Source organism: Heteronotia binoei, chromosome 5 (assembly GCF_032191835.1).
Source record: "Heteronotia binoei isolate CCM8104 ecotype False Entrance Well chromosome 5, APGP_CSIRO_Hbin_v1, whole genome shotgun sequence".
NCBI lineage: Eukaryota > Metazoa > Chordata > Lepidosauria > Squamata > Gekkonidae > Heteronotia > Heteronotia binoei.
The window spans coordinates 171,601,813-171,629,686 of record NC_083227.1 but is presented as its reverse complement, the minus strand read 5'-3'; the positions used below and the strand labels follow the sequence as shown (position 1 = coordinate 171,629,686).

Sequence of the window (27,874 nt, the reverse complement as noted above, 5' to 3'; positions counted from 1 at the left end):
GCTTCATCCCCCATCCAGATCGCCCCCACAGTTGTGGGATTTGACTTTGGTATTGGACAGACTGACTCGTCATCCCTTTGAGCTGATGGCCACGTGTTCATTACAGCTTCTCTCATGGAAGACTGTGTTTTTGGTAGCCATCACATCAGCACGTCGTGCGGGGGAGCTCACGGTGATGCGTTGTGACTACCCGTATCTTGTTTTTCAGGAAGCTGGAGTTTCGTTAGCTCCTAATATATCTTTTCTCCCCAAGGTGGTTTCTTAGTTCCACCTCAACCTAGAAGTTTGGTTGCCCACTTTTCATCCTACACCTTCCTCGGATGAGGAACATAGGTTGCATGCTTTAGATGTAAAGCGTGCTTTATTGTTTTATTTAAGTCATTCCAAGAGTTTTTGCAAGGACAAGCAGCTTTTTGTTTCATATGCTGCCCCTGTTAGGTTCCAGGATTTCGTCTCAGAGGCTTTCAAAATGGCTCACTTAGACTATTAAACTGTGTTATTTGTTGGCTAAGAAGCCGTTACCTGGGCCTATTCGTGGCCACTCTACAAGGGCGATGTCGATGTCGGTGGCATTCCTGAAAGGCATGTCCCTGACGGATTTTTGCAAGGCTGCCACCTGGTCCTCTCCGAATGCCTTTATGAAGCACTACGCGCTGGACATGCATGCTCAACAGAGGACTCGTTTGGGAACTGTGGTGCTGCAAGCTGTTTCTTCCGGTTGACTGTCTTCCCGCCTCCAGGTATGTCTGGCTTGCTAATCTCCCATGAGTGTGAAGCACAGAGACTACGAAGAAGACAGGTTGCTTACCTGTAACTGTAGATCTTCGAGTGGTCATCTGTGCATTCACACTACCTGCCCTCCTTCCCCACTGCTGACAGTCTCCCTCCAGTAGGGGCTTCCAGCGATCAGGAAGGAACTGGTGGGATCCTCGTTCTGGCGCTGGCGAGCATGCGCATTGGGATGCCTGCGCATGCCCGTTGGCGCCGAGCGCGAAAAAATCCCGGGCTTTTTAGGTACCGATTCGGGGATCGTCACAGGCGCTCTATCCCATGAGTGTGAATGCACAGAGGACCACTCGAAGATCTACAGTTACAGGTAAGCAACCTGTCTTTTTTCCAAATCTTCCATCAGAGGCACTCCAAATCAGAAGACTTTGGAAAAGAACCCACCACTAAGCTACACCAAGCTAACTACAGATAAAAGTGGATCAACCCAGATCAGATACTTGTAGAACAGCAAAGGAAAAGATTTTACACATTTGATGAGGACAGTGGACTAAATCTTCTTTGGTCATTGAAGTTAGAAGATCACCTGACCCAGATAAGAAGACACCAAAACAGAAGCTCTTCTTTTCTAACACACCTCATAAAACCAGTAAAACACCAATTCGTACAGTAGAATGAGTTTATTAAGTCAATATTAAATTATAGAGGATGACCAGACTTCCCATATGGAGGAAACTTTCTTTCATTAGACACTGTGAGTTTTTACATCTTCTGTAACATAGTTTTTAAGGTTAAGGTTATTGTTAAAACATAAACTTAAAATAAGAATGAGGGGGAGGGAGGAAAGGAGATTTAAAGGTTCTTAGCTCCCAAAGAAAGAACTTTTGTGCATTAATTTGACTGCTACTGTAGTCTGACAAACTCTGAGGAAGACAACTAGTGAGGGAGAGGGTGTTTTTAGTTGGTTGTGGGGATTTTTTATTGTTTGGTCATTTGGATTTTATTTGTTAAGATATCTTGGTAGTTAATAGATTAAAGTGAATTAGGGTTAAATAATCATATATAGATAGGATAGTATTTAAGATTTAGGACATAGAAAAGGGAATATTTTATCAAATATAAGAATTGTTTTAGGAAATAATATAAATATTAAAATTAATACAATAGAATAATTAGTATTGTGTAATCAGTGACTATTAGATTTTAATACAGATACTAAGAACAAGTTAATTTATTTGTTCAGTTCATTGAGAAAGAAATTGATTTTTTTAAACTGAGTCTAATTCTTGAAACAATATGGTAAACGCTATTAGAGTTTAATGTTTAACCTTTTAATATTTAAATAACAAAATTAAGAAAAAATGAATAACCTCTCCGGTTTAAAAAACAAAGTCTGATGACATTTTTATTCAAGCCAAAATACAAGGAAATACTGCAACTGTCTGGCACTTAGAAAATAAAGCAGTTACAACCTCAAGGAGTAGCTATTATTTTACAATTTTTATATCATAGTTCACCAACTAGAAAAGTTTTTAAATATAATATATTACAATTGTGCCTTGACCATTCCTGGCCAGGACTCGAAGGTGCCACTCCCCCAGGCATCAGCAAGACCACCCACCAAGCTCCAGCCAAGGAACCCGGAACCCAAGGACCTCCAAAATAACCCTCCTCTATTGTTAAGTCTAGTTGCTAGTTGCTATGGCATTTTGTGATCCATGCTACAGTCACCTTGACATTGGATTACTGTAATGCCCTCTACATGGGGCTGCCCTTGTCCCAAATCCAGAGGCTTCAACTAGTGCAGAATGCTGCAGCCAGGTTGTTGATGGGGCTTCCTTCACAGGAACACATTCAGCCTGTGCTGAAAGCGCTGCACTGGCTACCTATTGCTTACCAGATTAACTTCAAAGTGCTGGTTATCACCTTTAAAGCCCTATATGCCAGGGGCGTACATTCTTTAGGGACCACCTTTCCCCGCATGTACCCCAGAGAGCACCTCGATCAGGATCACAAAACCTACTCCTGATCCCCAGCATCAAAGAGGCCAGGCTCAAGGTTACCAGAGCCAGGGCCTTTTCTGTTGCAGCTCCTGCCTGATGGGACGAGCTTCCAGAGGAAGTTAGGGCCCTGCGAGAGCTCTCACAGTTCCGCAGGGCCTGCAAAACAGTGCTCTTCCACCAGGCATTTTTGAATTAAATCTACAACAACAGAAAAAAAAAATAGATATTATACCATCTGGCCCAAAAAGAAATAGAGCCTATTTGGCCCACTTTGGATATTCCACTGTGACCTGGGACTTTTCTCTTTTTTGTTGTTTGGTTGCACAGTCGAGTTCAACTCTTTGCGACCCTATGGACAAAGTCATGCCAGGCCCTCCTGTCTTCCACCATCCTCCGAAGTCTGCTCAAATTCATGTTTGTTACATCAGTATCGCTGTTCAGCCATCTCATTTTTTGCCATTCCCTTCTTCTTTTGCCTTCTGTCTTTCCCAGCATCAGGATCTTCTCCAGTGAGTGCTCCCTTCTCATTTGGTAGCCAAAGTATTTGAGCTGCAGCATCTGACCTCCTAGGGAAAAGTCTGGGTTGATTTCCCTTAGGACTGACTGACTGGATCTTCTTGCAGTCCAAGGGACTCTCAAGATTAATCTCCAGCATCACAGCTTGAAAGTATCTATTCTTCTGCGCTCAGCCTTCCTTATAGTCCAACTTTTACAGCCATACATTACTACTGGGAATACCATTGCTTTGACTCTACGGACTTTTGTGGGCAGAGTGATATCTCTACTTTTTATTGTACTGCCCAGGTTTGCCATAGCTGTCCTCCCAAGGAGCAAACGTCTTTTAATTTCATGGCTACAGTCACCATCTGCAGTGATCTTGGATTCCAGAAACGTGAAGTCTGTCACTACTTCCATGTCTTCCCCTTCTATTTGCCATGGTGTGATGGGACCGGATGCCATGATCTTAGTTTTTTTGATGTTGAGTTCCAAGCCTACTTTTATGCTCTCCTCTTTCACCCCCAACAAGAGGTTCTTTAGGTCCTCCTCACTTTCTGCCATTAGAGTGGTATCATCTGCATATCTGGGGTTGTTGATGTTTTTCCCGGCAATCTTAATTCTGCCAGGCCAACATTCTGCATGATGTACTCTGCATATAAATTAAATAAAGCAAGGTGACAATATACATCTTTGTCGAACTCCTTTTCCTATTCGAAATCAATCAGTTGTTCCATATCACATTCTGACTGTTGCTTCTTGACCCTTATACAAGTTTCTCAGGAGACATGTGAGGTGGTCTGGTACTCCCATCTTTTTAAGGACTTGCCACAGTTTGTTGTAATCCACACAATCAAAGGCTTTAGCATAGTCAATGAAACGGAAATAGATGTTTTTCTGATACTCCTATGCTTTCTCCATAATCCAGCTAATGTTCCTCTACCTCTCCGAAACCCAGCTTGAACTTCTGGTAGTTCCTTATCTACATACCGCTGAAGCCTAGCTTGTAGGATCTTTAACATGACCTTGCTGACATGTGAAATGAGTGCAATGGTGCGATAGTTTAAACATTCCTTGGCATTACCCTTCTTTGGGATTGGGATATAAGCTGACCTTTTCCAATCCTTGTTGACAATTTGGTAAAATGTGGTTTGGATCCGGTTACCGTTAGGTGGATCTGCAACTGGTTGACAGATTGCACCCAAAGAGTGCTTGTGGATGGTTCCTCATCCTCTTGGAGAGGAGTGACAAGTGGAGTGCCTCAAGGATCTGTCCTAGGACCTGTTTTGTTCAACATCTTTATCAATGATTTGGATGAAGGAATAGAGGGAATGCTTATTAAATTTGCCGATGATAATAAATTGGGAGGGGTTGCAAATACATTAGAAGACAGAAACAGGATACAGGATGACCTTGACAGGCTGGAAAACTGGGCTAAAATCAATAAAATGAGTTTTAACAGGGATAAACGTAAAGTTCTGCATTTAGGTAGGAAAAATCCAATGCATGGTTATAGGATGGGAGAGACTTGTCTTAGCGGTAATATGTGCAAAAAGGATCTAGGGGACTTAGTGGATAATATGCTGAATATGAGTCAGTAGTTTGATGTGGTGGCTAATAAGGCAAATGCAATTTTGGGCTGTATCAATGGAAGTATAGTGTCCAGATCACGTGATGTGGAGTGGTATTGCTTTACTCTGCTCCGGTAAGACCTCACCTGGAGTATTGTGTTCAGTTTTGGGCACCACATTTTAAGAAAGATATAGACGAGCTGGAACGGGTCCAGAGGAGGGCAACGAAGATGGTGAGGGGTCTGGAGACAAAGTCCTATGAGATAAGGTTGAAGGAGCTGGGCATGTTTAAAGTGGAGAAGAGGCGGCTGAGAGGTGATATGATCACCATCTTCAAGTACTTGAAGGGCTGTCATATAGAGGATGGTGTTGAATTGTTTTCTGTGGCCCCAGAAGGTAGGACCAGAACTAATGGGCTGAAATTAAATCAAAAGAATTTCCGGCTCAACATTAGGAAGAACTTCCTGACCATTAGAGCGATTCCTCAGAGGAACAGGCTTCCTTGGAGGTTTTTAAACAGGCTAGATGGCCATCTGACAGCAATGAAGATCCTGTGAATTTAGGGGGAGGTATTTGTGAGTTTCCTGCATTTGCAGAGGGTTGGATTAGATGACCCTAGAGGTCCCTTCCAGCTCTTATGATTCTATTACTCTATTATTCTAATATTATACAATAATCTTATGGGTAGAACGGGACTTGAACATAGACTGCAAGCAACCTTATCAAACAATACTTTGGAGTCCAAAAGTACAGTCCAGCAAAGATGGAGGATTAAGATTCCAGATTTCTTTGCTTTGTTTCAAAGAAGCTCTTCCTCAGATAATGGACCACTACATAATAAATATATGGTTACAATTACATAGTCTTGATTCTGATTAAAACCTTTGGGAATTAGGGTATTTAGACAATGTATTCAGAAGGGATTCTTTATACAATAATGCCCTAGTTACGTCTGTTCTGTTATAAGGATGTGCAGGGAACATTTCTAATATTACAAATTAAAAATCATCGTATCTATGCCTGACTTCCCAAAAGTGTTAGACTAGTGGGGAGTCAGTATGTCTTTTTTTTATTTTAGAGCAGTGTTCAATAATATGTGTCCTTTTGGCGCTTGTAGAGTTTCCAATGCACAGCAGCCCACAATTGCATTGTAATTAATATAAATATAAATCTTTTGGTCGCACACATGGTCCTACTATTCAAGAATTTTTTTTTAAATTAATGTTCTCTGTTACCCAAGCTGATAAGCAAATGGAACATCTCCCATATTTACCATGTCCAGTATTGCTAATCTTATCATGGTGGGGTTGTAGAAAGTCAGAATGCGTTAACATATTCTAAAATTCTTCATTCTCTTAAAACCAATACTAGGCTAATTAAGAAACTCAGGAATATCACTTAAAATATGCCAGTGTCTCATAATTATTTTCTTAATAGAGTGTGTAAGGGGCGTGTAATTAAAGGCACAGAAAATCTTCCTATCACTGTCAGCTGCCCAAATTCCCTGAAGAAGCTCCCCCTAAGGCATGCCTGTTCAATATGCTGATTGAATCAAATTCATGGGATAGCCCCATTTACTAAACTGAATAATAAGAGTCCTGCTTTCCTGAATGAAATGTTGTTCCTGAGTGAAGTTTCTCTTTAAACACAAAAATTGTCTAGTGGGTAAATTTTGCATGAAAGGAAGAAAATGTAAATAGGAGTTTTGTCTCCTTATGAAAGATTTTAATTGCCAGATGGCTATTTTCAGTTATGCAGACTGTGGTGTCTAAATAACCTATTTCCAGTATGCTGAATTTAACTGTACATTTAATAGAGAAATGGACCAAATTCAACCAGTTAAGGAATACAAAAATATTAGACTCATTCTTAAATAGGAGAAATATATTATCAATAAATCTACAATAAAAGAATATCATAATGAAAGTTGTCAACAGAAGGTGCAAAAGTGCTCCCCATTGCTACCTCCTTGACCTGAAAATAAAAATCATTCCTCTATCTGAAATGTTAAACGCTATTAGTGTAATGTCTTTTAATGTTCAGGGCCTAAATTAAAAAATTAAGAACAAATGAATAACCTCTCAGGTTTTAAAAACAAAGCCTGATGTAATTTTCATTCAAGAAACACATCTAAAATCCATAGCACATCCAGTGTTACAAACATCATGAAGGGATAAGAGATGGTCAGCTTGTCACTGGGTTCTATTTACACTCCCAGTGTTGCTTAAATTCAGTTCTTAAAACAATATCTATTTTGCATGATTTCAAGGAAGGTCATACCATCCTTGGAGGGGATTTCAATTATATTATAGATAACACACTAGGTAGAGCAGGTTCCAAAAAGATTAACACAGGAAGACAGCATATATGAGGTTGTCCTATTTTTATTTTCACACAAACCCTAGATAGGGGGGAAAGAGTGACATGCCTATTTGAAGGGCATGATTTAGTGGGGCTATGGATTCAGTCCTTTCTGGTCCAAGACCAGTACTCTACCTGACACACTGTGAGAGCAATCCTAAGCAGGACTACTTAGAATCCTGCACAGGTATGTTCAAGGGGCTTACTCCCAGGAAACTTTTGCACTGTACACTAATACATCTGTAGTGGAGATAAAGATTGTTTAAAGAAGTATTTTCCACTTGCCATAAATTTAATCCCTGGAATTAGTAACATTATTAAAATTGTGTGCATTTCAGTTTAAAATAGAGCTCATGGACCATTTTGGTCCAGTTTTGCATTTTGTACAACCAGATCTGTGTAAACAGTACATATTGTGCATCTTTTTATTTATTAATAGTCTTCATACCTCACTTTTAAGCTATATTATCCTTCCAGCACAATTTATAATTAAAATCATCACAATTTCTAATTAAAGGTACTTAGGAAGGGGCTGTGACACTGTGGTAGAGCATGCAGAAGTTTCCAGGTTCAATCCCCAGCATCTCCAATTAAAGGATCTGGTGGTGGGTCATGTGAAAGACTTCTGTCTGAGACCCTGGAGAGCATCTGTCAGTCTGAGTAGACAATACTGACTTGAATAGACAATATTAGACCAGTTGGACTAGACAACACTGGAGGTGCCTTCCAACTCTATGATTCTATGATTCTTAAGGCAACTTCATGAGTTCCTATGGGGGGGAGAATAATAATCAAATACTGCAGCATCTGTTGGGGCTTGGCAGAATGTTCATAGGCTGAGGATCATAGTTAATATAATTGGTGGTGGTGAGAATATCCTTCATTCTTAACACCTCCTTCAGGTTGCTGCTTGCTTCTAATTGCTGGTACCATTCCTAAGGGATTGCTTCTCAGGAGTGCGCCCCATCAAAAATAGTTAGTGACACAGATTACTTGACTCAAGAGAGGCCCACAGATAGTTTAGTGGAATGCTTAAAGTAAGGATGAGCATGTTGACTAGTGAGAGTTACATTGGAAGTATTAGTTGAAAATATTCATTGTTGCATTTGATTGAAAGAGGTTTCCTGAACCAAACAGAAATGACAGAAAATACATCGAGCACAATATCCTGTTCATAAAACGTAGTCATCTATTTGCTTCTCAGAAACCGAACAGCAGGCCATGAAGGTTCACTTGAAAGGATGTCCTGTTAAAACCAGACTATAAGTAGATTTCATAGGGGAAAATGGGCAGAAAGAAACTGCTACATCAGTTTGTTTCCTTACTGCCAAATCCAGTATCCCTTCGTGGTTCTCCTATACCTCCATTGCACTTGTCCTGTTCAGTCTGTACCAGAAATTCCATATTGTGCTAAAAAGTGAAATTATAAAGCAAAATGGCATAATTCTTTGCAGACACTCTTGATGAAGGGCATTCATATCCTGTGACAGGTCTTTAAAAGGTGATTTTTTTGAAAAAACTGGTGAATGACATTAGGTTTGAAACATGGGTGGATAATATAAGTCATTAATAACATTAAGAGGCAGACTTTTTCCTGCTGGCCTGCTAAGACCTTGTAGTTGGGAAATAAAGTGGTTTGTAAATGAAGTAAAATATTTGTTAATGTGACTTCACAGAAATGTTTAGATGAAAATTTCAGATTACAGCCACTGCTGAGATGTTAACTTTCCATGTGTCTGGGTCAAATTGCCCTAGGGATGACTGAACTAAGGTTTGTGGGATGTTTTAATGCCGTAATAATGGAGTGAATAATAATTTTGCATGGCATAATCTTAACTTTATGCTTAGAACAATTCATGTACCCAGGCTAGTGAGGAGAGCTCTGATTCCTATTGGGATAGATTGTGAAATCTCATACCAGGGCAACTGAATGATTTACCAAGCTGTGCTAGCTAGCATCTAATTCATGCATGTGCCACTTTAGGAATTGGCCAGGAACACTTCTTTAAGAAGATAGAAGCTGCTCACTGCATGGCTTGCGATATGCTAATCCCTGCACAACATCATCTTCTTCAGAGGCACCTTAGGTCTGTTGATCACAACAGGAACCGTAGGGTAAGTAGCCGTAGTATCTTGTAGCTGATTTTAATATCACTTAAAAGATTACAACAGGTTACTTGATCACTTTTGGACTGTATATGTAAACAGGGTCTGTGTAAAGAGAATTAGTTTTAGATTTTTGAAGTTTTTACAGTTGAGAGTTTATGTTTGGAGAAATTACTTAACATGCTTTCAGGTTGCTAATGACTGTCTCCATCTCTGGGACTGAATACTGATTTTTCAGGAGTTATTTTGTTGGACCAGAACTATGTAATCAAGATCTGCTGGCTGTCCCCTGCCCAATGGACGTCTGTTTAGCCTCAACCAGGACCCAGACTTCCTCTGTCCTGGCCCCAGTTCTTGCTTCTGCGTGAGATCAGGGCCCTGTGGGATCTTCTACCATTGCACAGGCCTGTAAAACAGCCGTTCCGGCAGGCCTTTGGCTGAGGTGGCAGGCATCCAACAAAAAAGTTGCCCCCATCCCCCGCTCTGCTCAATGTGGCCCAGATCAAACAAACAGTTTGACTAGTGATTGTGGAGAGGTTTTTTTGTTTTGGGCCATCTTCTGGGTGTGGAGCAGGTGTCACTGGAGGTGTGCGTAGGCAAGTATTTATGAGTTTCCTGCATTGTGCAGGGGGTTGAACTAGATAACCCTGGAGTTCTCTTCCAACTCTATGATTCTATGATTCAGAGTCCAGCAGCATGAGTTCTGGAAACTGCACATGACAACTGTGCAATTTGTTTTTAAATGTCTCCATTTTAATGTGTTCAACTATTTATCTGCGTACTGAAGCTGAATGGCTTAAATGTTTGTCTGTAATCCACCCTGAGTCCACTTGCAGGGAGGGCGGAATATAAATTCAATAAATAAATAAATAAAATTTGAGTGTTGAATTCCATTTACAGAAAGTTATGGCTGTGGTGGGTGGGTGATGAAATGCTACAGGTAATTATCCTCATGAAGGTTAGGAAATATACAGACCAACGTGGCTATCCATCTGGATCATAAATGATAGAATATTTTAATACCTGTCCTAGGAAGATTGCATATTCCTTTATGTAGCGCTTGAATAGTTGCTTATTTCATAGTTTTAGTGACAAATATGTACTTTTTGTCCTGCCATTACAATTCAAACAAAATGTTTTAATTCTGACTGGGTTCTTGTTTTGCTACATTGTGTGCAAAGAGAATTTGGAAACTCTGTGTTTGTATTCAAACACAAACTGTGTGAGTAGTCAGAGGAGTATGAAAAGTTAGATATAAATGATACAAGAAAAGTATAGCAGAAACATTTTTTTCAGTTTTATTTCCCATCCATATTTAGCTCGCTAATGAGCTATCTTTTGGCAGTAGAGAAGCCTTAACTAGCTGTTATTTCACACATTTCAGTTCCTTGCTTGTCATAAAATTTTCACCTTTCATAAATCTCTTTGGTTTGATGACCACACACATTGAAGATTCATGGATTAAAGCCTCACATAAAAGTCTACAGCAAGAGGCCTTCACTGACTTCTCTGATTTCTGAATTTCCTGCATTGTGCAGAGGGTTGGACTAGATGATCCTGAAGTTGCCTTCCAACTCTATGATTCATATGAACATATGAAGGTGCCTTATACTGAATCAGACCCTTGGTCCATCAAAGTCAGTATTGGCAGCGGCTCTCCAGGGTCTCAAGCTGAGGTTTTCACACCTATTTGCCTGGACCCTTTTTTGGAGATGCCAGGGATTGAACCTGGGACCTTCTGCTTCCCAAGCAGATGCTCTACCACTGAGCCACCATCCCTCCCTCTATGATGATCTCAGTCTAAAAGTTTTTCTCTCTCGTTGTAGAGACATGGGTACATACTGATAGTGAACCAATGTCCTGAAATAGGAATAGAGAGAACCAGGAATGCAGCATCCTGCATCTAATCCACGCTTTTTTAAAAAACTTGACAATAATAATTACTTGTATATCTGCTCTTTCTAGATGGCAGCTGAACATTTCAAGAAAGCTAGTTTCCATGTAGCTAAGAGTGTCCTGAATAGCAAACACATTGTGAAAATGCTAGAAATGTACCTCAAGGTAAGTAAGAAGGGCAAGGGAGCATGAGTTCCAGGTTGACCTTGACTAATCTTTGGACTAGCATTGCTTCATATGACTTTCAAATAAAATGGAGATATGAAAAGTTACTACTTTGTTCTTCTATGTATTGTCTGAGCCTAGAATAGTGTGTCTGATCTATATGCCACACACACACGCACGCCGAACTGCTGGGCACTCACAAGCAGGTCGTATATAAGAAATCTCTGCCTGCTCTTACCTAGTGGTGAAAAGTGTCCAGATTAAAATTTGAAAAGTTAAAGGGGGGGGAAAGCTATTGCCTTCGAGACAGTGTTCTGACAAAGATTGTTTAAAATCCTGTGTTGAAAGAGAACTGCACCCAATTTAAACACTGCTTGTTGGGGTGAAATATTACTTGGATGCAGTGCATTTCTTTCTCACAGTATGTGTAGATTGACTCTTGAATAAAAAGGTAGGCTGTGCATTGATATATCTTAGAAAGTTGGAAGCTGTGACTTGTTTTTAAAAAGTGACTTTTAAAAAATTAATCTATTGCTAGTCCCTCTGTTCTTCCTAAGGATTTTTTGTGGAAACAGTATTTCATGAGGTAGTGCAGGGCCTCCAAAACATTTGGAATTGGCCCTGTAGATTAAAACCGGAGCTTTAACGTGATGAGAATTGGAAATAGAGCACAGTCTCCAAAGCAGGGGGTTGATAAGCCCCTAAAAGCAGCCATGTCTGCCTGCATGGGAATGTGAAGCACATGCAGACACTCCTGTGTGACCATCAACACAGCCAGGGGTAATTAGAGTATTCCACTTCTGTGAGAAAAGATTGCAGCCATCTGATCAGGTGAAGATGAAAAGAAATATGTTTGGCTGGTACTTTGCCCTGGGAATCCAGAAGTGACCCAAGATTCAACAAGACTTTTTTGTGGCAAACATGACTAATGGGGACCAGGTCTTGCATCTGCATCTCCTCTACATGTCCCCCTGCCCCTGTGGTGACACTTTGGTCTTACCTAGATTGAGCTTCTGCCAATTAACTAAGCCCTGGTCTCTGCTAGGCAGACACTAGCAAAACTGAGACTCCATTCTCTGGATCCAGTGAAAGAGACTTTGAGCCGGAAACATCAGCCTGTTGTTAGTGCTGGTCAGGACTGAATCTAAATGTTTTTTGAGGGGGGGGGGGGATTAAAAAATGATGCCCCCTTATGGGCCATTCTATTTTATGGTCCCATAGAATACGGTGAACTCCGTACCCAATTTGGCACCCCGCTCCATCGGTGCCCAGGGCAAGCACCCCCCTCTGCCCCCCCCCCCAGATCCGGCCCTGGTACTGGTAGCCAATTTACTGAGGCTGTCTTCCCCTAGTGGCACTTCATACACATTGAACAAGAGGGGTGACAGAATAAACCCTGCGGGAGCTCTCCCAAGAGAGCCCTTGGGGCAGATGAGCAGTTGCCGAGTGCCACCCTCTGGGATCTCTCAGAGGAAAAAATGGGACCACTCAAGCGCAACTCCATCTACCCCTGCTAGGGTCCACAGGTGCCTCGGCAACACTTCATGATTAACGGTATCAAAGGCTGCCAACAGGTCTAACAGAATCAGCATGGACACCTAACCTTTGTCCATCAGCAGGAGATCGTCAACCCACCCAGCACAGTCTCCATACCAAACTGAAAGGGGTGAAGGAAGTCTGAGGATTCCAGGTAATACCAGAGCTGCCCCATCAAAGGCCTTCTCAGCACCTTCCCCAAGAAAGGAAGGTTGGAGACAGGGTGAGATTGTCATCAGGAACAGCTGATTCTTAAACATGGGCCTAATGCTTCCTCCACTAAAGGATGCTGACACTTTGCCCTTCCTGAGGGAGCCTGTAACAGTCTACACAGGTTGGGGACTCTGAATTCCCCCCTCCTTTTTTCATTAGCAATAATGGACACATCCAAATTGTAGGGTATAATTTGGAGATGTCTAAAACTCTAAAATATCTGTAACTGTGGCTGGAAATCAGCCAAAGAAGATATAAGTTCTTATTTTTCATCCACATGAATCTTCTTTCATGGAGGCAGCTAGTATGGATTTGATCCAGCTGCATCATAAAACCATTATTGGGTGCAGAGATCCTTGACTGTCTATTTCTTGTGGGTGGGATTCCATGGGCATAAATGGAGGAGCAGGACTTCCTGTGCATTGTGAGTATAAGTCTTCAGAACCTGTCACTTGCATTTGATCAGTTTATTACAAGCTTTCTGCTCCTGGAATGCTGTTCTTTCATATACTTGCTGCAGGTCAGTTTCATCATGAAAATGATCTGTGAGGAGGGGATAAAAGGGACTTAGGCAATGCTGGGTCACAGCAAATGGCAAGCAAGAATGTTGAAATCCATCAGCGTAGGACTTATTTTATTTATTTATTTACACATCTATCCACCCTCTCCACGAACTGACTCAGGGTGGCTAACAACAACCAAGGATTACATATTGAAATCACTAAAACAATGTAAAACTAAAAACTATAAATATAACATTATGGTGCTATCCATTATGTGTCAGTTTACTCATTTATATAATGTTTCTTTTTAATAAAGCAAAGAAGTTCCAGCCAGAGCCAAACACTACAGAGCACCATTCCTACTGTGTGCTGTAGAAAGCCCTATCCTCTGTCTTAATAAGATTAGCATGACTTCCTTAAGAGCAGTTGTTCCCAGTACAGTTCTGTCTTAGTGATCTTGAATGTCAAGAGTGCATTACTTCATGAGATCTCTAGAGTGCTTGTAGGAATACCAGCCTCCGGGTAGGACCTGGGGGTTCCCCAGAATTAGAGCACATCTCCAGACTACAGAGATAAGTTTCCCTATAAAGAATGGATGCTTTGGAGGGTGGACTCTTTGGCATTGTACCCAGCTGAGGTCTGTGTCTTCCCCAGGCTCCATCTCCAAATCTCCCCGATTTTCCCAACCGGGATCAGGCCACTCTGCCTCCATTCTCTGCCGGTGACTGGGAAGGACCTGGCAACCCTAGCGAGTACCCATCATTTGCTTTGTAGCCTTATGCCAACACCTATTCTTTCTAATAATGAAATAATCTGAAAAATAGGGAAAAAGCTGCGTACATCTCAGCTGCCAGGACAACAGGCTGTTTTCAGGGGGGGAGGGGTGGCACTGTTCGTACGGGAGGGTTACTCCTTCCGGGCTCTCCCGGCCCCAAAGATTGATGGTATTGAATGTGCCGGTCTAACGTGGGATGTCGAAGAGGGGTTGGCGATCTGGCTGGTGTACCGTCCACCTAACGCACCGGCCAGCACCTTACCATCCCTGATGGAGGCGGTGGCGGGCTGGGCGTTGGAGTACCCAGGGCTTATGGTCCTGGGTAATTTCAACGTCCATGCTGACGACATGGCCTCCACTCAGGCGATGGATCTAGTGTCTTCCATGGCGACACTGGGACTCTCTCAATTTGTTACGACTCCCATGCACCAGGCCGGGCACATGTTAGACCTGATCTTTGCGTCCAGGATTTCAGTGAACGATATCGCGGTAGAAGCGGTACCATGGTCGGATCACCTAGCCCTCAAGGCCCGTATGGAGATACCACCCCAACCCTGTATGGGCGGAGAGCCTATTTTGGCTCACCCCCAGAGCCTGATGGACCCGGAATGGTTCCAAATGGCACTGAGGGATCCCTGGCCTCCTGGCGATTCCCTCGATGACCTGGTGGAGGCCTGGCAAGGCCGGCTATCCAGGGCTATCGACGAGATCGCACCTCGACGTCCTCTGCGCCCTTGCAGGAGGCTGGCTTCATGGTATACCTTGGAGCTACGTCAGCTGAAACAAGGGCTCAGATGACTAGAGAGGCAGTGGTGGCATACTCGGGACGAAGCGACGAGAACATCTTATAGAACGTTTATGAAGTCTTATGAGATGGCAGTCAAGGCTGCAAAGAAAGCCTACTTTGCAGCCAAGATTGCATCTGCAAATTCACGCCTGGCACAATTGTTTAGAATAATTGGAGATCTTACCACATTGCCACAAGGCAAACCAAATGTTAGAGAATTAGAGATAGGCTGTGAGGCTTTTGCGAAACACTTTGCAGATAAAATCACGTCGCTTCGCCAAGACCTGCCTATCACATTGGATACAGTACAGGAACTTGAGGCTCCGTGCCTGTCTTCTGGTTTGGTGTTGGGTCAGTTCGACCCACTCAGCCTGGAGGAAGTCGATGGAATTCTCTCTGTTGCACGCCCAACAACTTGTGATTTGGACCCTTGCCCCTTCTGGCTGATTAAATCCTGCCAGAGGGAGCTTAGATTTCCTTTACGGGACATAATAAATAGATCCCTCTTAGAGGGGCGTTTTCCATCACCTCTGAAAGAGGCTTTGGTCCGTCCCTTCCTGAAAAAATGTACAGCAGATCCGGCCGAATTGGCAAACTACCGACCGGTCTCCAATTTACCGTTTTTAGGTAAAATTATTGAGAGGGCAGTGGCGTTGCAACTGCAGAGTTTTCTGGATGACGCTTCCATCCTAGACCCTTGCCAGTCCGGCTTCCGCCTGGGCCATGAAACGGAGACAGTGCTGGTCGCCTTGGCAGATGACCTCCAACGGCAACTGGATCGAGGTGGCGTGGCGGTGCTGATGCCGTTAGATCTGTCGGCGGCGTTCGACACGGTCGACCATCAGCTACTGACCCGCCGCCTCGCCGACATAGGGGTTAGGGGGCTGGCCTTACAATGGCTTTCCTCCTTCCTCAAAGGACGGGGACAAAGGGTGGCAATCGGGGGTGAGCTCTCCCGGAGGCGCACACTAGATTGTGGGGTGCCTCAGGGAGCAGTTCTCTCTCCAATGTTATTTAACATCTACATGCGCCCCCTTGCCCAGATTGCCCGGAGGTTTGGACTTGGCTGTCATCAATATGCAGATGACACCCAGCTCTATCTGCTAATGGATGGCCGGCCTGACTGCGTCCCAGGGAATTTGGACCGGGCACTGCAGGCCGTGGCAACCTGGCTTAGGCTGAGTGGGCTGAAGCTGAACCTGACGAGGACAGAGGTCCTTTGCGTGGGCCGCCGCGCTCTTGGGAGGAAATACCTCTCCCGGTCAAGAGCCTGGGCTACTGGAGCCTTCACTATCAATGGAGGCCCAGGTAGCTGCCGCTGCCAAGTCGGCGTTTTTTCATCTGAAGCGGGCAAGGCAGTTGGCCCCTTTCCTGGAGCGCCGGGACCTAGCAACAGTGATCCATGCGATGGTCACCTCAAGATTGGACTACTGTAATGCCCTCTACATGGGGCTGTCTTTGTGTCGAACCCGGAAGCTGCAACTAGTGCAGAACGCAGCGGCCAGGCTGTTACTAGGACTCGCAAAGTGGGAGCATATACAGCCAAGTCTGCACGAGCTGCACTGGCTGCCAGTTACATACCGGGTTTGCTACAAAGTGCTGGTCATTACCTTTAAAGCCCTATATGGTCGAGGACCTGCCTACCTGAGGGACCATCTCTCCCCATACGAGCCCTAAAGAGCACTGAGGTCAGCAGGGAAGAACAAGCTGACTATCCCTGGGCCAAAGGAGGCGAAATTGCAGAACACTCGCATACAGGCCTTCTCCGTTGCAGCTCCATGTCTGTGGAACCAGCTCCCGGAAGAGGTGCAGGCTCTGCGGAGCCTAGACCAATTCCGCAGGGCCTGCAAGACCATCCTTTTTAGGCAGGCCTTCGCAGACTGCTGACAAAGGATGGCCGAACTGATGACCCGTCAAAGTGACTCTATTTAGAGATCTTGCCATTATGCAAATAGACAGAATAGCGCCAGGAACATCACTGTTGCTGTTAAATTATGTAAACTGAATGGTTTTTAAGACACTGTTGATTTAAACTATTGTATAACTTTTAATGTTGTTTTAAAATTACTGTATATTACTGTATAACTTTTTATCTGAATATGTTGTTAGCCACCCTGAGCCTGCCTAGGCGGGGAGGGCGGGATATAAATAAAATTTATTATTATTATTATTATTACTATTATTTCAGAAGACTGGAGAGAACAAAACCCGAAGGTTTCCATGAAAAAGTAAACCTCAAACCAATATATCATACTTGTATAATAAATAGAAATTTGCATATACTTTCTCAAAAGATAATGATTACCTGAGAAAAGGATGCTACAAAGACAATGACCCTCACAAATATTTAAAAGCAAATAAATCAATCGTTTATTTTATTTATATCCCGCCCTCCCTGCCGAAGCAGGCTCAGGCGGCTAACAACATTAAATCAATACAGTAAGTTATACAATAATATTTAAAAGCAATAGCTAATTTAACAATTTAATTAAAATTCTAAAATAAATAAAATTAACATCCTGGTGCTATTTCAATAGATGGTAAAAATCACTTAAGCAGTCTCTCTATCTTTCAATCGGTGAAGGCCATCCCAAAGAGGATGGTCTTGCAGGCCCTGCGGAACTGTTCAAAGTCCCGCAGGGCCCGCACTTCTTCCGGGAGCTGGTTCCATAGGTGTGGAGCTACAACAGAGAAAGCCCGCATGCGGGTACTCTATAGTTTTGCTTCCTTCGGCCCGGGGATAGTCAGCAGGTTCCTCCCTGCTGACCTCAGTGCTCTTTGGGGTTCATATGGGGAAAGACGGTCCCTCAGGTAGGCAGGTCCTTGGCCATATAGGGCTTTAAAGGTAATAACCAGCACTTTGTAACGAATCCGGTATGTAACTGGCAACCAGTGCAGTCCGCGCAGCCCTGGCTGTATGTGCTCCCATTTTGGGAGCCCCAATAGCAGCCTAGCCACCGCGTTCTGCACCAGCTGCAGCTTTCGGGTTCGGCACAGAGGCAGACCCATGTAGAGGGCATTACAGTAATCCAGACTCGAGGTAACCGTTGCATGAATCACTGTTGCTAGGTCCTGGTGCTCTAGGAAGGGGGCCAACTACCTTGCCCGCCTTAAATGAAAAAAGGCTGACTTAGCAGTGGCTGCTATCTGGGCCTCCATTGATAGTGAAGGCTCCAGTAGAACTCCCAAGCTCCTGACCCGGTGCGCCGCTTTCAGCAGCGCCCCGTCAAAAACCAGGAGAGGTATTTCCCTCCCCAGAGTGCCCCAACCCATGCAAAGGACTTCTGTCTTCGCTGGATTCAGCTTCAACCCACTCAGCCTTAGCCAAGTTGCCACGGCCTGCAGTGCCAGGTCCAAATTCCCTAGGACGCAGCCAGGCCGGCCATCCATTAGCAGATAGAGCTGGGTGTCATCTGCATATTGGTGACACCCAAGCCCATACCTCCAGGCAATCTGGGCAAGGGGGCGCATATAGATATTAAATAGCATCGGTGAGAGAACTGCTCCTTGAGGCACCCCACAATCTAGTGTGCGCCTCTGGGACAGCTCACCCCCGATTGCCACCCTTTGTCCCCAATCCTTGAGGAAGGAGGAGAGCCATTGTAAAGCCGACCCCCTAACCCCTACGTCGGCGAGGCGGCGGGTCAGTAGCCGATGGTCGACCGTGTCAAACGCGGCCGACAGATCTAACAGCATCAGCACCGCCACACCATCCAGATGCCGCTGGAGGTCATCTGCCAAGGCAACCAGCACTGTCTCCGTCCCGTGACCTGGACGAAAGCCGGACTGGCAAGGGTCTAGGACAGAAGCGTCATCCAGAAAACCCTGCAACTGCAACGCCACTGCCCTCTCAATAATTTTACCTACAAACGGTAAATTAGAGACCGGTTGGTAGTTTGCCAATTCGGCCAGGTCTGCTGTACTTTTTTTCAGGAGGGGGCGGACCATAGCCTCTTTCAAGGGTGTTGGAAAACGCCCCTCCAGGAGGGATCTATTTATGATGTCCCGTAAAGGACATCTAAGCTCCCTCTGGCAAGATTTAATTAGCCAAGAGGGGCATGGGTCCAGATCGCAAGTTGTTGGGCGTGCAGAGGAGAGAATTCCGTCAACTTCCTCCAGGCTGAGTGGGTCGAAGTGGTCCAGAGCTAAACCGGAAGACAGGCACGGAGCCTCCAGTTCATGTACTGTATCCAATGTGATGGGCAAGTCCTGGCGGAGCGACGTGATTTTGTCTACAAAGTCCATCAAGGTAACATCCAAGAAGTATCTTCAAGCCAATCTTTCTTTGAAGAAATCTGCTTCCGCAACGAGGCTGTATTTCCCCGTTTCACCGTTGCTTTCTCGAGCTTCTCCACAGTTACTTATCAGGCTTAACATCAATGGCAAGAACACTGCCACTTATAGCTGTAAGTGGAACTGTTCTCGCCATTGATCTTAAACCTGATACATTAAGCTCTTGCCATTGATGTTAAGCCTGATGCAAGTACAGCCTCATTGAGAAAGCGGATTTCTTCAACGGAAGATTGGCTTTATTCTGAAGATACTACTTTGGTGTTATCCCTGATGGATTTTGTATTTATTTACTTTTAAATTTTTGTGAGTCATTGTCCTTGTAGTGTCCTTTTCTCATGTAATTATTGGAGAATGTATAGGCAAATTTATATGTATTATACAAGTTTGGTTATATTGGTTTAAGGCTTATTTTTTCATGGAAACTTTTAGGTTTTGTTCTCTCCAATGCACATTCATGATTCTCCTTGCTTTTCCAGTTTTCTGAAGGCAGCAGATTCTGAGGGTTGGGAGCTCAAATAGTAAATTTAAAAAATTAGCAGTTTTCTGAAGCCACAGGCATTTAATTTTGCTGAGGATTTCACCCCTTCCTGATGCCCTGAAGAACACTTTGCAGCAAATTGCACTCTGTTCTTATTTCTGTGAGGTAGACACTTTTCCAGCATTCAGATAGTGCCATAGCAGGGTTTCCCAAACTCCCCCCCACCCCAGTAAAGCAGTTATTTTTACACTTCTCTTTTGTGGCCCACTAAAATTTGGGGTGGAGACAGGAATTATCTCATTTCCTGTGATGTCACTTCCAGGTCAAGGGCCAAGTGTTGTCACTTCTGGGACACACTGAACCAAAATTCCACCTCTTCCTGTGATGTCACTTCCAGGGCACTCCCCCAAACCTGCCTCTTCTTCTGAAGTAACTTGGTTTTCAGAAAAATCTCTCTGAAACTCATGCTGAGCCAAAATGGGGGAAAGTGGGCGGTCTGCAACTTTTTCATATATACCCAGGGTCCTTTCTTTCCACCCCTACACCTGCATACTCCTATTTGTTTCTGTGTTCTTCTCCAGCTTGCAAGCACTCCTGATGCCCATGTTCAATTGCCTGCACCACCTACACACCCCTTCCTCAACAGCACTGGCCAGTGTATGCAGTTGGGAGTGCTGTCACCATTGCCATCAGGAATGCCAGCACTGTGTACCACCCACACTGGGCCCTGGTAGCTGCTCTACCTCAAAATAGGCTGACACATTTAGTAGGCCCTTCCTTCAGCTGCTACTACTGGAATCCTGCCTCAAGCTACAACCAAGCTTGCTTGGTTTCAAGAAAATCAAGCTATTTTTCTTACTTTTCCTTGGCTGAAACACTGGGAAATTGCTGTGAAAGGTAGCAGAGAATTGTACTGCAATTAATGAATTAATTTCAAGTTATATGAAGTTCATACAAGCTTTACTGCAGTTATCCCAAAAATAATATTTATGAGGGGCTTGCCGCTTTTTACTGGCTGTGTTTCCCATGTCTTTAAAAGCAACCTGTTGTGCAGATATTTAGCCAGTGAACTTCTTTCATCCTTTTTAATATCTACAGGAGGAGTTTTGGTGTCAGACAGCTGTTAAAAGCAGGACCAGTAAAATGGTGCCAGGTTCATAGTACCATCACTTCCAATGCTGTTGCAGTAATCTCCAGTAATCTCTTTCTGCCCCACACATCTCACTCTCTCTCACTCACACAGAAATCTCATAGAAAGGCCAGCTGGCTACAACTGGGGGTGCCAACTTTTCATCGGCAGAGCTCCCATGTCTGCAACAACAATATGATGAACAGAAAAGTTTCATCCAGTAAAAATGGAAGGAAAGAAAGAAACAGAAAGGGAAAGAATGAAATGGAAGGAAAGGAAAGGAAAAGAAAAGAAAAGAAAGCCATTGAAAGAAAGAACATAAGAGAAGCCATATTGGATCAAGCCAGTGGACCATAGAGTCCAAAATTCTCTCACACAGTACCCAAAAAGCACCAGAATGTCCACTAGTGGGGCCAGGGCACTAGAAGTCCTCCCACTGTTGCTTTCCCCCTCTCCCAGCACCAAGTACAGACTGAGCATCACTTGCCCGGAAAGAAGGAAGGAAGGGGAGACAAAGAAAAAAAAAGCGTTACTCACCATCAGATGATCCCAGCCAGCAATAATTCTGCCCAGGGGTCATTTGGTTAAAAAAAAAAGCGCTACTAGAATGCCCACTCCCTGCCCCTCTCAGCTGAAAAAAACATCTCCCCCCTTCTTTGCCGCCCAGGCCCCCCCGGTGAAATCTCCCCAAAAGAACATGCTGCAAGTCACATGAAAGCTCATACCTTGAAGAACACTTCATGGGTCTAAAGTACCAGTGGATCTTCTTCGTGGTCTCTGTGCAGTCCCACACATGGGTCTTGCCGCGGGCAACGGATCCGTACCTCGGAGTTCTAATAGCTCGCCTATAGCGCTTTTTGGCGCGCTTCCCTCCCGCTCTGGGGAGCAGGCACCGACTGCGCATGCCTGGAGCGAGGGGGAGGCGCCATTCCCACTCAGTTTCTTCCTTTCCGCCGCCCGGACAACACCTATCTTGTTGCGCTCCTCTCTTAGTTCGCTGTTCCTGTCGGTATCGTATTCTTCTTTAAATTCTTTAAATCCTTCTTATTCTTTCCCTTTTCGTCCACAAAAAAAAAAAAAGAGTTACCGATTTCTGCGCTTACTATCCTTTCTCTACCCCCCCTTCCTTCCTCCCCTGCCCGGAGTGTATGCAACCTATGTCCAAGCCTAGCTTTTCTCTGCACAACAGAGAGATGGGAAAGGAAGGAAGCAGAGCAGAGCAGAGCTCATGCTTTCCTGGGGGCAGGGCTAGCTTTGGCTTGTCTTGTGACCCGGTATTGAGGCTTCCATGGCCCAGTACCAGGTCACAGCCCTGCAAATGGGAAACACTGTGCCATAGGATTAGGGCCCTGGAATGCATATATGCAGATTTGCTTAAGTAGTTTTCAGGCAAAGGGAGGGGTTGCTGTTACTTTGCTTTGATTTAAAAATAGAGCACCCACACTTCAATGGCAAACTTCAATGTTTTAGGTCTGGAGCTCCTTATAGGAGGAATTAGGATAATTTTGCAGCCCTGTGTTAACATTGTGCTTCCTGCTTTGTCAGGGTGATGACCCATTTAGAGATGAAAACACTGACCAAGATGCTGATGAGTCTGAAGCCTTAGAGGGGCCTGAGGGTGAACGGGCTACAGAAGATGCCACGGCAGAGGAAAAAGAACATGCTGAAGATGAAATTGAGGCTACGGAAGACAGTGGAAGCGACAAACCAGGAAGCAACAAGAGATGCTGTCACACTGTTGTTCTTTCTAAAGATGAATCTGCAGAGGAGCAGCAAGAGGGAGAAAAGAGAACAGAGACAGCAGAAACAACAGAAGAACCGTTTTTTCCTTCTCAAGGAAGTCCAGAAGAGAAACAATGAGAAAGTCAGGGGAAGAAGCAATATGTTGAGATAGGGAAGAACTCCATGGAAACACCAATGGCTGAAGACAATGATACCAAGAAGGAAACAGTTATAGTAGCAAGCCTAGAGCTGCTGCAGTAATGATCATGTGAATGTTTCTGTGAAGGTGATTTGTCCTGCTTAGTTGTATAATTTTTTCCCTGTCTTTTTTATTTTAGCACAGTATACAACTGTGAAGCGCTGGATTGCTACCGGTTTTGTTCCTGTTTTGAAGAATGGGAGTCTGTATTATTACAGAAGCAGTCCTGTGCTTTGCTATTTTGTCAACTGGAAATCATTCCAATCGTTTCATTTTTTGATTGAAAAACTCGGGATGCTCTACATTTCCTCAAGAAACACCTGATAGTCATCGTGCATTTTAGAATGGGCAGCGGTATTTGAAAATAATTTTTAATCATTTAGTTCCTATTAGATTTTAAATACAGAAGTAATATAGCTTCATTTGGAAACAAAATTGGTCTTCTTGTTAATGGGGAAGTAGATTAGTAAATCAATGTGTTTATTCTTTTCTATGAAATTGTTTGCTCATTCAAGTTCCTTCAGGAAAAACTTGCTGGCACTAGGGCTGTTAACTTCATTTATTGAAATTGCAGTATTGCATGAAAAATACCACCCCTAACAGAATACTTTTTAAATAATAAATTTACTGTATGTCACACTTGGACCATCGTTTATACCATGTGCTATTTCAGATATTATGTATGGCAAAATGTAGCTTGTATATTATGCTCGTAAAGGAGAGCTTCGTATGAAGGAGAAAAGTTATGGTACTATTGAATCCCTTTCGCTTCTCATACTTTTTAGTAAAAATCACAGGAGTATCATTTGCAGAGGAGATTGCATTTCATTGCCGTCTGCTTATGACCAAATGGTCTGTGAGCAATAAATATATATGATGAGAGGAGACTGTCACATACTGCTCTGGGAGTTCTGAAGCAGCAAAATAGAAACTGATTTGTTATGATTGATGCTTGTTGTATAAAGTTTTAGAGTGGAATGACACTCTGCCTTTGTCCCCAATAAACACAAAGTACTTTGTCAGATTTGAAATAAACTTCTGAAAATGAGAACTAGTATTTACTTGTAATTTAGTTGCCTTTAAGCCATTCATGTGTATGTATGACAGCAAGGTTAAGCAAGAAAAACAGGAACATTTTCCAGTTTCTTACCCTACAAATTCCAAAACCTTGGTTTATAGGGGAAGCAGATTGTTCAGCAGGGGAAATGGTATTAAACTTGCTTTATCTTTCCATATTACATGTGTGAATTTACAGGTGGATTTTGTTTTAAGTTTGCTTTTTTAATTATTGTGGTATTTGGCTTGTGCTGGAACTCTTGGGAATGCCAGCCACATCTTGCTGAGCTCTCATGCATGAGAAAAATAATCTTCCCTCAAGCAGAAAAAAAATCCAGACAAAATGAGTTTATGAGACATAGTTTATACTGATAGATCCAAGTGGGAAGCCGTGTTGGTCTGAAGCAGTAGAACAAAGCAGGAGTCAAGTAGCACCTTTAAGACCAACCAATTTTTATTCAGAACGTAAGCTTTCGTGTTCTCTCTTAAGCACACTTCATCAAACGAGGGGATCAGGTATTGTGAGCTGAAATACAAGCAGTTTGTTGATAAAGAGGGCAAACTACTTGATCACATGGTCACATAAAACAGTGTGGCTTGGCCATTTGGTCTGGATAGCCATAAAAGGCAATAAAATTTCCTGCCAAATGGTGTTTCTGCAAATCTAGGTGAATCGCAAAAGGACATTTATATCACAGTTGTAGTCCACCCAATCTACTTATCAACATCAATCTATACATTATAAACCTCATTCTAGTCTGCCATTAGAAAACAAGAATACATAAAATGAAAATGGGTTAAGTATATGTAATGAGATAAATAGCCAATATCCCTTATTTGAGTATGTCAATATAAAACATTATTCTGAACAGGGATATTGGGTTTTTATCTCATTACATAAGCTAAAAATTTCCTTTCCCTTCCCACAACAGACTCCCCGTGAGTTAGGTGGAGTTAAGAGAGCTCTGACAGAAACTGCTCTTGAAAGGAACAGCTCTGCAAGAACTTGTAACTGACTCAAGGTCACATCAGCAGATGTATGTGGAGGAGTGGGGAATCAAACCCAGTTCTTCCACAGATCAGAGTCTGTGCACTTAACCATTACGCCCTGCTCTTGCCCCCCCATGTCCATTTGCGCACCCGAAGCATGCCCCCTGCCCAGCAGTCTTGTCCTGCCTCCCTCCCTCCACCCTGGCTGTGATGCACCTTGGCCCTTCTGCAGCAACGGGGTGTGCATCTTCTCCTTCTTCTAAGAACACACTAGAGGACACTTCTCTCCCACACACCAACTCCCACACACCGGCTCTGATTACACCAAACTGGCTCTCAGAAACGCTTGTGATAAGATTCCAAATAATATTATTGTTGACAAGTTGCTAAAATGTGGGTTGGATCCTATTGCTGTGCGGTAGATTTCTAACTGGTTGACAAATTGCACCCAAAGAGTATTTGTGAATGGTTCCTCGTCCTCTTGGAGAGCAGTGACAAATGGAGTGCCTCAAGGATCTGTCTTGGGACCTACAAAGTTTTATTCAGAATGTAAGCTTTCGTGTGCTCTAAGCACACTTCATCAGATGAAGAATCAGGTACAATGGCAGAGCTACATATAGCTGGTAGGCAGTGGTTTAGAATGCAAAATGGTACAAATTTAAGATCCAATGACAGAATAGTAAAATTGACAAATTGAGCAAACCTTTGATCTGGGTAACATGAGCGTGAAAAACCAATAAAACAGCAACATGTCAAATTGTGAGAATGTCTGTTAATCACTCTATTGTTATAAACCTGGGCCAGAATGAGGGCATTTCTTTCTCAGAAGTTTTTCCCATCCAACTAATTTAACTTTTAACATGTAACATACATATAGTTTGCCATTAAAAGAAAAATACATTAAAATATAGTGGAAGATGGGTTTAGTATATATAATGATAAACAGCCCATACCCCTATTTGAGTATATTCCGGGATATTGGCTTATTAAATTTGCAGATGATACTAAATCAGGAGGGGTAGCAAATACAGTAGAAGACAGAGTCAGGATACGGAATGATCTTGACAGGTTGGAAATTTGCAGATGATATTAATTGTATTTGCATTTTTGGCTGCCACACCACGCTGCTGACTCATGTTCAATGTATGATCCACTAAGACCCCTAGATTCTTTTTGCACATTCTACTACCAAGACAAGTCTCCCCCATCCTATAGTGATGCATTTGATTTTTCCTACCTAAAAGCAGAAATTTATATTCATCCCTGTTAAAATTCATTTTATTTGTTTTAACCCAGATCTTTGTGGTCCCTGAGCAGTCCCACACCCAGGTTTCAGGTGCTGCACAAATCTGACCTTGGAGAACTCAAAAAGCAGCAGCAATGGTTTTTTGGCAGGCTTTTTCTTCTGCTCTGGGGAGCAGGCAGGTACTGAGCATGCCTAAAGCTGAGGAGAAGACTCCACACCCATCCAGTTTCTCCTTTACCACCACCCTGAACGCACCTCGTTGCATCTCCTTCTCCTCACCTCAGCGTTAGTCTTCATTTTTTACTTCAATTTTCATTTTCGTTCATCTTTTAATGCATACATTTTTATTGATTTTCATACATAACAAAACACAACCGTCAAGTGATAAATTAGGTGTTGCCATATGTCATAACATAAACATAAATAGGACTAACATCTTAACAGTCCTTTCCATAGCATATTAATGGCAGTTATTGTCAAGCAATTAGCTCTCAAAGTAATCAGTCCTTGATTTGAAACAAAGTATGATTTATTGATAATCCAAGATGCTTCTATTGAGCTAGGTATTGGAACTGATACATAGTAACAGTGGAAGGCATACTTAAAGGTGGCACATCAAAGGTTTCCTAAACAAAGCTACATTCTCTAAACAATGCTGTATTCACGTGTGAATCTTCACACAGTCAACTTCTTATCTCCCCTGTGGTTTCTTTTCCTGGGACCAGGCCTGAGAACCTGTCCCTGGAGGTGCTTATCTTCAAAGAGTAAATTCCTGCATTTGTTAGTAAGAGCGACAGAGACAAAAGAGGCATGAACTACACTCTGGCTATTCCCTGCTTTGATGTGCCCAGCTTTGTTCATGGTTAGTAACATTCATGGAGCTTCATAGATACATTCAGTTAGCATCAAACTATTAGCATTATACCATTACAAGAAAGATTCACATTGCTTGACATACTGCCCCCCCTAAGCTCGTGCTCAGGGTTTGTCTGGGTGCAGTAGGTAAAATCTTTTGAGAAGGAGGGGGGCTCAGAGGTCTGAGGACTTCACCCACTCATTGCAGCTAGGAGGAAAGTATTTCCAGTGCACCAAATAGTACAACACCCCCCTCTTCTTTTTGGCATCCAGCACCTCCTGCACCTCATGATGAGTCTGACCTTTCACTTGAATAGGTTTGGGCTCTGGAGGGGGGGGTGCCAAGATGTATCCCCCGGATCTTTGTGAAGAAGGCTGCAATGGAAAACAGGGTGGATTTTACTAAACAGTTTAGGCAGTTCCAGTTCCACCGTTACTTTGTTTATTACTCTTTTTATTTTGAATGGCCCCAAGTATTTATAGGCTAATTTCCGAGACATCTGTGGCAATGGCAAGTTCTTGGTAGACAGGAACACTGTTTTCCCCACTTTAAATTCCCACTCTGGAGAATGCTTTTTTGTCAAACAGGGCTTTGTAATCCCTCTTTGCCATTTCTAAGTTGTCTTGGATAATTGCCCATCCCTTCCCCAGAGTCTCCCACCACTGCTGGCAAGAAGTGGTGGGTGGAGTCCCGTTGTTGCTGGGCAGCAGGGGGAAGGGTTTCCCTTCATAGCCATTTACAATTTTGTACGGCATTGTTTTGATGGAG

The 27,874-nt window shown here is 43.3% G+C and overlaps 1 protein-coding gene across 3 annotated transcripts in view; it reads left to right on the top strand.

The window, feature by feature from the left end:
- The window catches only part of AKAP8 (A-kinase anchoring protein 8), a 118,990-nt gene extending 94,981 nt beyond the window's left edge, over positions 1-24,009 (top strand). For 2 of the 3 annotated variants that reach the window (XM_060240727.1, XM_060240728.1), the window contains 3 exons: positions 9,141-9,271; positions 11,228-11,323; positions 22,583-24,009. In XM_060240727.1, the coding sequence (XP_060096710.1) occupies positions 9,141-9,271; positions 11,228-11,323; positions 22,583-22,897 (542 nt within the window). In that variant the 3' untranslated portion in view covers positions 22,898-24,009. Of the gene's footprint in view, positions 1-9,140; positions 9,272-11,227; positions 11,324-12,840; positions 13,014-22,582 lie in introns of all 3 variants that reach the window. The other variant, XR_009555471.1, reaches the window with a different exon arrangement.
- The last annotated feature ends 3,865 nt before the right edge of the window (positions 24,010-27,874 follow it).